Raw genomic sequence first — 10,407 nt, 5'->3', positions numbered from 1 at the left:
TCCTCTAAGCTCGAGATTTTGATGAATTCCCTTTTGAGATCTTCTTTTTTCATCCGTGCAACATTTCTAGGATCAGCCGCAAGATTAAATTGGATTTTGTCCGGGTTGCTTTTGATGATGGAGGCATTGATATCAATTCTGCCGAATATGTTGCGGTTCCACTCAATAATATACCTTTTGACTTCCATGAGTTTCTGAACCAACCTGAACATCAGGTAACTTCAAGACTCCAAACTTCAATACCTTTTAATGGGCATTGTTGCGAAGTTGTTAAGTGTTATTTTGTCAAATAGATAAATATTCATTCATCGGATGGCCAAGAAAGTCTGAGTACTTGATGGCATATTCATTCATCGGATGGCCAAGAAAGTCTGTGTACTTGATGGCTTAGATTCAGTATCGAGTCTAGTTGGACAGTTTATATTGACTTATCGCAGTAGTATTTTATTATCGATACCATCTGTACATCCATCACCATGTGAATGGTAGAGATTGGGTGATTCAATCCTTTCCTCGGAACTTATAATGCTCCATAGTATATAGTCTCTAAATAAGCAAATAAGCAATGAAGCTCTGAATCTTCCAAAGTACAAAATGACAAATAAACCCGGCCTGAAAGTCCTTTTAAAAATCTAAAATTTTCTCAACCTAATTTCTCATTCGCCGAACAGCAATTTACCAACAACCACCAAGAGCAAATCTAACTTGAGTTTTACTCCTACAAAACTCCTTCAATCCTCTTTCCCCAGGTCCTCCATCCAAAGGAAAGAAACCCTAATCACAGCTCTGTGAAATCTTCTTATCTGCTCAGAGAGAGAGAGAGAGAGAGAGAGAGAGAGAGAGAGCAAAAATCTCTTGATGGGTTCTTCTTCTCTCTCAATCTTAGGTCCATCAAAACCCACCCCAAGCCCAGAAGAAGACCCACCAAACCCATCTACAGCTCTTCTCTCCAACACCTCAAATCCCTCCTCTTTCTCTGAAACTCCTCAAAAACCCAAAACCCTAATTTTCATATCCCTTCTCCTCATAACCTCCATCTCCCTCGCCTCCGCCACCGCCTTCGCTTTCCTCTTCTTCTCCTCTTCCCACTCCCCAAAACCCTCTTTTTCTGAAAAAACTTCACAAACAACCGCTCGTCCCCTTATCAAACTCCAAAAACCCATAGTTCTCCTAATTTCCTCAGATGGGTTTCGATTTGGTTACCAATTCAAAACCCAAACACCCAACATTGATCGCCTTATCGCCAATGGAACCGAAGCAGAGACGGGTCTAATCCCTGTTTTCCCAACCCTAACTTTCCCCAACCATTACTCCATAGTCACTGGTCTCTACCCTGCTTATCATGGCATAATCAACAATCACTTCATTGATCCGAACTCCGGCGAGGTTTTTACGATGAGTAGCCACGAACCCAGATGGTGGTTAGGCGAGCCGCTCTGGGAAACTGTTGTCAATCATGATCTCAAAGCTGCTACCTATTTCTGGCCTGGTTCTGAGGTAATCAAAGGTAATTGGAATTGCCCTGTTAATTTCTGTAGGAATTATAATGGGTCTGTTCCTTTTGAAGAACGGGTTGATACGATTTTGCGGTATTTTGATCTACCTAGTAATGAAATTCCTGTTTTTATGACTCTTTATTTTGAGGATCCGGATCATCAGGGTCACCAGGTTGGGCCTGATGATCCGGAGATCACTGAGGCAGTTGCGAGGATTGATAGGATGATTGGGAAATTGATTCAAGGACTGGAAAGTAGAGGAGTTTTTGAGGATGTTACGATAATTCTAGTGGGTGATCATGGTATGGTTGGTACGTGCGATAAAAAGCTAATTTTTCTTAATGATTTGGCCCCATGGATCGAAATTCCGAATACTTGGGTCCAATCTTATAGTCCACTGCTTTCGATTCGTCCTCCCCCTGGCTTCACTCCTTCTGATGTTGTAGCGAAAATAAATGAAGGTTTGAGTTCTGGGAAGGTTGAGAATGGGATGAAATTGAGAGTATTTCTTAAGGAGGATTTGCCCAAACGGCTTCATTACTACCAAAGCTATAGGATTCCGCCAATAATAGGGTTGGTTGAAGAAGGGTATAAAGTGGAACAGAAGCAATCGAAGCATAAAGAATGTGGAGGAGCACACGGTTATGACAATGCATTCTTTTCCATGAGAACAATCTTTGTTGGCCATGGGCCTCAGTTTGCAAGGGGTCGGAAAGTTCCATCTTTCGAGAATGTTGAGATATACAATTTGGTTACTTCCATTCTTAACATAAAGGGAGCTCCCACTAATGGGACATCATTGTTTCCTAATTCCATTCTCCTGCCTAGCAAGTGAGATCAGCTAGAGCAGCACTGGTTTGGCTGTAACAGGGACATCATAGATGGAAGGGTTGGATTTGTAGTGACGGGTATTATTTGTTTCTAATGTTCTGCCGATGCGTGTTCATGGAATAAATGGCATGGGCAGTTCTTGATTTCATTTGCTACTGGAGAGGGAACACGGGGTTTACTTATAGCGTTCGAGCATTGTGATCTTATATGAATTTTTGTTGAAGATTATGTAGCTTATGGATGGTTTTCTCTTTCCATTTTGAATATCGTTACGTTGAATTGCACAATTTTGCCATTCCATTGGCGTAACGAATTAAACACTTTAAGTAGTATGGGGGTTCTGCAAGATATCTTGTTAATAGTTAATAATATTTCTTATTTGTGTTGTGGAGGTCATGGTTGAATCCATTGTTGTCTGTCTTAACAGGTTGCTGAATTCTACTTTGTGTTTTATCATAGCTGGACATGTTAAAATTTGAAATGGAATATCAATAGTTGTAAATACTAAGTCTGCTCAGAGTACTGCAGCTTGAAGGCCCCTTCAGATATTTCTTGAATTTACCACATGTCGCTGCTGTATACTGTCTTTTGGTCAACAACTTCAAAATTGAAATATCTTATTTGCAATGAATACAGATTTTTCATCCAATTTTATCTTTGCTATCAAATACATAGTCATTCAAGCATTCCTCAGACTAGTGGGACTTGCAGCTTGTTCATGCCATTCAACAAACAGCGTAGGATTCTTATGAGAGAGCTGTACAGTGTGATTTACTGAATCTATATAGGGGCATAGTTATGCAATGAAGCACTAAAAATAACTTTGCAGCAGAAGCTGAGTAAACTTGTGTACATCTCTTTCCCTTTTGTGTGTTTTTCAGCAGGTATATGACCAGATGAACGACATTCTGAATTGTTTTGTTGGTGGTTTATTTTTATGCACCTCACATACTCATTGGTTTATTTTATTTTATTTTCGAATCGTTTTTTGGCTAAGACATCTTCTATATGCTGTTTTACTTGGCATACCGTCATGGAGTGAGGATCACCCCCTTCTTATCTCCGTAAGAAGGCTCGAATTTTGTTTGAGCATGGAGGGTTGAGGCATTAGGATTTTTACCAAGAGAGTTGAAGAAGAAGGGGAAAGGGGGTCGATGTTAGATGATGGAGGGTTGAGGCGCTAGGGTTTTTATCAAGAGAGGATGGACCTTTTTATTAAAACAAAAGTTCAAAAGAAAATGCGTTTAAAGGGAAAATATAGAAGATTCAAATTTTTAAAAAGACAACAATGTGTTGGATTCACCCGAAAAGATAGAATTCATACGAGACACGACTACGACAAGAATCCGGCCATGTCCTATGTGAATCCATGTCCGATTTGCGTGTCGAAACGTGGTGACACAAATTCGGCGTAGGGGGTAAAGAATTCGTGCAACACAAAATAAAAAAAAGCCTAGATGAGTGGAAGACATTGATGGAGTCTAGAATTGTGTAGCTGAGTCTTGAGAGTTCTAGAAGTGTGTACATACTTGTAGAGATCTGTTGGGGGTTTATAGAGTAACCAAGATAAGCATTTGTGCAGAGAAGCATAAAGTGTTAGCAGTTTCTATGGTGGTGTGGATCGCTGGATGATTGCCATGTGATGTGATCGGGGTGAGCTCCTCATTTGCAGGTCACCTTTGAATATTGTAGCTTCATGTAAGAGTTAATTGAGCAATACAAGGCATTCTTTCCATTCACTTGAAGGCTTCCTTGGGAGAGCTTCTAAGTTCTCTTCCCGTAGTTTGCACTAGGCTAGGCCACTTGGATTGGGCTGGCTCGGGATAATGTTGTATTATGGGTGCCACTGCCACACGGGTGTAAAGCAAAGAATCAGTAGGCCCTTCACAAGAATGTATTGGAAATGTATCGATATTGAAGAGAAGACCTAAAACTAGACTCATCGGTACTTTCTCCAGCCTACAGTGAGGTCTGATTCACTTTCCAGGCATAGATTCTCTGATTTTAGTTCTATTTCTTCAATGACATTGATGCTTTTGCTGTCGTCTGAGAACATTAAGTCATTTTCTCAGTGTATTCCCTATGGAGCCTTGCTGATCAGTCATAAGTAGGGATGTTTTGAAGCATAGTTGCAATAACTGGTCATCCATTCTTTTCCAAAAAAAATTCTTTTGGTGTTTTGCTGTTGGATTATCGGATTCAAACCCAACAACGGATGAAACTGAATGAAACTGTCTCTTTTCCTGCTATGGATTTCATTAAAGTTTCCATTGCTCTTTTGCTTTTCTTTTGTTTACAAACATGAAGATGTCTCTGTTGGATTGATATTGCAAATCAAATTTCTCGAGAATCACATGGACCAGAGATAAAATTACAGATTAAACATGTATAGAGAGAAAACCAGAATTCTGTAAGCTTATGGGTGTGTACTAACTAGTCACTTGTGTTTAGTGTTCTCTTAAATCTTAATCCCGTCCATTTAATAGGAAACACCCATATCTGATATCTTGGCCTGTTGGCCCCAACAAATGACCCCCAATGCTTCATGGACCTTAGTCTAGGTGACAGATGTCTTTAATTGATATACGGATTTTCTTTTTTCTTTTTTCTTTTTTTTGTGTGGTTAAACTAATGAAAGGAATCTGACAGAGACACCCCACTTATTTTGGTAATCATAGATACCTCTTGACTTACAATTGTGTTATGGTGTCACATTCTGTGAGCCTGTGAAGAGAATTTACAATAAAGAAACCCTGTTGCTTCACAAGGTGAGTAGGACATTGTTATTAGGGCTGTTAATGGATCAAAATCCGGATCGGATTCCACTTGTATCTGAGTCACGATTCTTTTGGATCCTAATAGTGGAATTCTACAGTTCTTGGGTCATCTGACAACTAGCAACGGAGCTTACAAAAACCATGAAGAATATCCATTATATAACATATACAAAAACACTCATATTTCAGTGAGCCTAGTGAATGGTCAAATTGTCCCTCTTACGTTACTCTTGCATTTGTATTACAGAAATACCCAATCTACAATAGAACAAGATCCATTTTCCTACATAATGGATTCCTTGGCTCGGCATGACTCCTTCAGGCATTGTTCAGTTGAAGTTGATTTCCTTTAGGCATTGCTAAGCTGATTCCCAATACAGCGAAAGGAAAGGAAACCACCTCGTATTTTCTGTGTGAAACGGGTTTTTTCGTCGAGGTCGGCTGGCCGCCCGAATATCACTCCAAAACCTACAGAGATGATTACAGTTTCATATTTGTTTCGCTTTGCTATAACTATCTATTATCATGCCACCAATCAGACCAGAGGATAGGGGAATCATGGAGCCATCCATTTTGAAGCCATGGAATGGAGGGTCGAGAACATTGAACTCTGACTTAAGTGAACAATAGAGACTGGGTGCTGCATTTTTTTCTAGTTTTACTGTTGGATGAAGTGTTGTTTTCTGTAGAAAACAGGCCTCCAAGTTTTCAATCTTATTTGGTTCTGCAAATACCCATTTGGATGTATCCAACCTGAGTCAGCCCCATCATAGGAACAAAATAAAGGGAAAATTACAGTGACACTCCCTCAACTTTATGACACATTCAAGGATAACCTTATACTTTCAAACTCATCAACTACACCCAGTGACCTTTCAACGTGTATAAGGTAGACTCCCTCTATTGAAACTGTATAAGGTAGACTCCCTCTATTGAAACACTATCAGTGCTGCTTAAGATCTCTGGTTCATCCCAGCTGCATATGAATCGGATGAGGTCTACCTTGTACTGAGTCGTTCCGTCAGTTTAAAGTGACGGACTGGACCGTCAACGGAGGGGGTCTCCCTTATACACATTGAAAAGTCAAGGGGTGTTGATGAATTTGAAATGATAGGGTTATCGTTGAATGTGTCATAAAGTTGACTAGGTGTGACTGTATTTTTCCCCAAAATAAAATTATAAGCAATGATAGATACAAGGGAGCCCTTGCATAAAGAGCCGCAAAAGGGCCCTTCATTGGATCCACATCATTTTCAATTACATTTTAAAATCTATTGAAAATGTAAAATCAGTTACATTTTATGACGTGGATCCAATCAAGGGCCCTTATGTGGCTCTTTATGCAAGGGCTCCCTTGTATCTAAAAGTATAGCCCGATGTCTAAATTTTGTTAGTTTTACTGTCTTGGGTACACAACGATGATCTCAACCAAATAAGAGTCGCTAGTAACCAAATCAAATCATAGCCAAGCTTTTGTTCCATGTTTTTTTAGTATCTTGAGCACACTGCAATGATCTGAACCATCCATACCGCGGGCTTTTACCATGTATGGTATAAAAAAATATCACAACCAACCCACAATCCTTACTAGGTCACCAAGAAGGTATATAAAATAACACAAGCATCAAACAATCCTCACTAGGTCACCAAGAAATTCATATAACAGATATGGAGAAGCAAATAACAAACACAAAGTAAATTGATTCATTTAAGAGCATCACAGGGCAATGATAGCATAATTTGTTCCAAGGCAAAACTGGTAATATGGTCTCTGAAAAGGATAACTAAACATTGCAAAGACGGAAAAAACAAAGAAAGGATCAATCTTCTTCTTCGGCTTCATTTTCAGCAATATTGAAATATCGCAGCTCATACATGTTGCGGTCCTTATTGGAAGCAATGACGCGCAGCCAATCCCTCACATTATGCTTCTTCAGGTACTTCTTCGTTAGGTACTTCAAGTACCTGGACCAACATCCCACAAAAAAATGATAAGAAATGTTGCACACCGTTGCAAATTGCATGGAAATGGACAACGATCAATTGTCGACCACCAATCAACCAGAAGCATAGTATGGATGTGGTTACATCAAACTGACAATGCAGTGGACACTGAAAAACTGAAAATAGCAAAGCAGAACCATCTTGCATTGTTTCATCCTATGTTACCAAAATGTATAACAGCAATAAAAAGGCAAGCCACATTACAATGTGTTTGGCTCGAAGAAACAAGAATAAAGTACTAGATTAATATGCTCCTGGGTAGAAATATGTTGTAAAATTTGCATTATTTTAGTTTTTGGTTTTCAATCTGTGTTGTTTATATAGACAGTCATTGTTAACAATTTGTAACCATCACATTTAGGAACAATTTGAACAGACTAAGGGAAGTTTGACTCGACATAAAAGTAAACCCATTAGCCTAAAGCTATAGAATTTTTTTTCCAATTATGACGAAAATTTATCATAAACAGGGAAAAACAAAGCCAATATCGAGATGGTCAGAAGAAATAAAAAAGAAACAAAACTAAAACACATCAGGATCAAACAGCTTCATCCAAAGGGAGGAAATCATGAACGGACGATGCTCATCTAGAACACTGCTGGAACCAAAGAATCCTCATCCAAAGAATCCTCATCAGAATTTACCAACTTGCAGCTAAGGAGCTGCAATGATATTCATAGGTAGAACATTAAGATTTAAGATTACTTATAAATTTAGGAAGTTTCACTCCAGAAAGGAACTGCAACAATAAACGCTGAATTCACCTGACTAATTCCGGGACGTAACCAGCATTTGGAAGAATAAACAGATAAAGAGAACAACAGGTAAGGCTTGAATTCGAATGATTTCAGTGTTGTACCCAGACATTCTTTATTTTAAAAAACAATAAAAATTAATGATTCACCACGTGAAATAACCCCTTCGGACAAGATAAACTCCGATAATATGCTTCGAGCAATGGAAACCTCGGCGTTGTAGAAACTTGCATCATTGGCTAAGTTAGAATATTTTCTTTCTCCATCTACAAATAGATTATTCTCTGAGATATACCCTATATAGCGGGTTGTAATGTGCCAGCAATCAAATATATGATATGTGCATAGACATGGCTTGGGTGGGAGTTTTAGAGGAAGTTCCATTTGGTATAAATAATATGTAAACAGCCGTTTTTCATAGGAATGAAGAAAATTATCCTGGAAATCATGTCTTTGCACACAAAGGAGGACTAACCCATCCCTTGAAGTGGGTCAAGAGGCTGATCTTCCCTCTAAGAAAATCAATTACATTGCAAACTGATTTGGGTTGGTAATAATACATCATTTAGCCCAGTTTTTTTAAAAAAACTAATATGGTCATTGGATTGTTCAAATTTCCAACAATTGTTCCTAACTCGATAAATCTGAAACCAGACACAACCCTGTCTATTGACTCTTGTTCCATTAAATCTATGCAAACAGTCCAACAATAACAGATACCCTAAAAACCCAAGAAAGTAAAAAAATGCATGAAACAAAATGAGATCTGGGTCTGATCTTATTTATGATATACCTCTTGGAGATTGGGTTTTCAGAAGTTACAGAGATCTTGTCCTTGGTGCGAGAGATGGTGATGGAATCTCCAAGGGCTCCCGCCTTTCCTCCAACTTTGATCCTCTCTTGCAAAAACTTCTCCAAAGAGGCGATGTCCATGATCTTGTCCTCCACAGGCTTCGCACAGTCGATCGTGAAGCTCGATCCCTTCTTCTTACCACCCTTCGGAGCACTTCCTCGACTCATCTTCTCTCTAGCAACAAAACCCTAACCCTAACCCTAACCCTAATTTCTCCAATTCGACTTCACAAGAGTGGGAGAGTATTTATATGTCGTTTGTGTTTGGTTGGAGAGTATATGTGAGGAACATCGAGGACTTGGGTTCGAAACTCTCCGTGTGTTTTGTTTTAGTTAATACAAAGAGTCTTGGGCCCACCTATGGTTGATCCAAACCGTCAATTTTATAAGCCATATGTTCGATGCCAATGCCAATTTTATAACCCTAACATTGTCTTGATGGACCAAACCGTATGTTGGATCGAAACCATTTGTTGATGGACCTAAACCATATGTTGGAGGCCTTATGTTGATGGGCCTAAACGATATGTTGATCGAACCTAGTTACATTTGGCATGATGGGTCAAGGGTCTATGATCATCCAAATGTAATCTCAACGCCATTTGACAAGAATTATGGCATTTTAATCAAACAAACAATTTCTGGTAAAAAATGAAGCAGACATGAGGCCTCATTAATGCGATGTTTGGCAGTTAGGAATTTTTTTTTCATGATAAATCAGTGTCTGGGAGTGGTGAGAGGGGTAGGGGATGGGAGTAGGACAGACTTGAGAGGGCACGAATGAGTTGAGAGTGTGAAGTTGCTAAAATATCAAGAAAAAGTTTATCATATTTTAAGCCCACTCAACATTGTGTAAGCTAATATTGTAGGAAAAAAAAATCATGATAGCCAAACACGAGCATCTTTTAGAAAGAAAATGTAAAAGGGACTTTCTTAGTATGAATTTTATTTTCTTATTAGCAAGTGAAGCCCAGTATTTTTCGTAACGTACGGTGGACCCACTTTTTCGGATGATCCAAACCACAACATATTTACCCTGTGAATCATCTCCGTGGGATGATTCGAATCGGAGGGCTAGGATCATCCCATGGAGATGATTTGTGGCGTAAGATCTATTTATATTGTGGCCCATCAAATGAAGTGTTTGGGTCATCCTAAGAAGTGGGTCCCACTGTGTTTTCTGAAAAACACTGGACTTCAAGCGCACACAAGGAGATGATTTACATTTCCAATCACAAGATATTTACGTTGACTAATCCATGATTTGAGTTCTTAACAGAATCGTTTATTCACTTTCCCTTTTTAGTCCTCTATGGTAGACATTACTTAACTGTGTGGAGAGAGAGAGAGAGAGAGAGGTTTATTGTGGGAGACTAATATCTGCACGACCGTATTTTAATAATGGGACGAATTTCCTTGTTTGGCAGTTCTCTAATTGGCTGCCGAGAGCTTTTGGGAGTCTTAGTAGCTTTTAACATCCGGTTAAAAAAGTGTAAAAGAAGGAGATTAGTTCCATAATAAATAAAAAAATGGTCCACCAGATAACCCCTTAAAATTTCTTCTCTAGGGTTCGCCCTTTATTTTTACTTGGGACAGCCTCCTCTAGTGTATTTATGAGCATTCTTTTACACCACAAATGGCTGTCCCAACTCCTTAGGAAAAAAAAGGGGCCAATATATCATTCCCTAAAA

The 10,407-nt window shown here is 39.0% G+C and overlaps 2 protein-coding genes across 2 annotated transcripts; one reads left to right on the top strand and one right to left on the bottom strand.

The window, feature by feature from the left end:
- The first annotated feature begins 569 nt into the window (after window positions 1-569).
- LOC143847520 (uncharacterized) lies at window positions 570-2,723 on the top strand. The gene has a single exon (XM_077356389.1). The coding sequence runs from the start codon at window positions 859-861 to the stop codon at window positions 2,329-2,331; it is 1,473 nt and encodes a 490-aa protein (XP_077212504.1). The 5' UTR covers window positions 570-858; the 3' UTR covers window positions 2,332-2,723.
- A 4,062-nt stretch (window positions 2,724-6,785) lies between these two features.
- LOC143847513 (large ribosomal subunit protein eL22y-like) lies at window positions 6,786-8,970 on the bottom strand. The gene is made up of 2 exons (XM_077356378.1): window positions 8,658-8,970; window positions 6,786-7,069 (listed from the first exon to the last, which is right to left on the bottom strand). The coding sequence occupies exons 1-2, from the start codon at window positions 8,882-8,884 to the stop codon at window positions 6,925-6,927; spliced, it is 372 nt and encodes a 123-aa protein (XP_077212493.1). The 5' UTR covers window positions 8,885-8,970; the 3' UTR covers window positions 6,786-6,924.
- Between the last annotated feature and the right edge of the window lie 1,437 nt (window positions 8,971-10,407).

The sequence above is a fragment of the Tasmannia lanceolata genome, unplaced genomic scaffold (genome assembly GCF_043159265.1).
Source record: "Tasmannia lanceolata isolate RefF3 unplaced genomic scaffold, GAP_Taslan_0.1 ptg000003l, whole genome shotgun sequence".
NCBI classification, from domain to species: Eukaryota; Viridiplantae; Streptophyta; class Magnoliopsida; order Canellales; family Winteraceae; genus Tasmannia; species Tasmannia lanceolata.
Note: the sequence above shows the minus strand (reverse complement) of the source record. Positions and strands in the feature narration are given on the sequence as shown.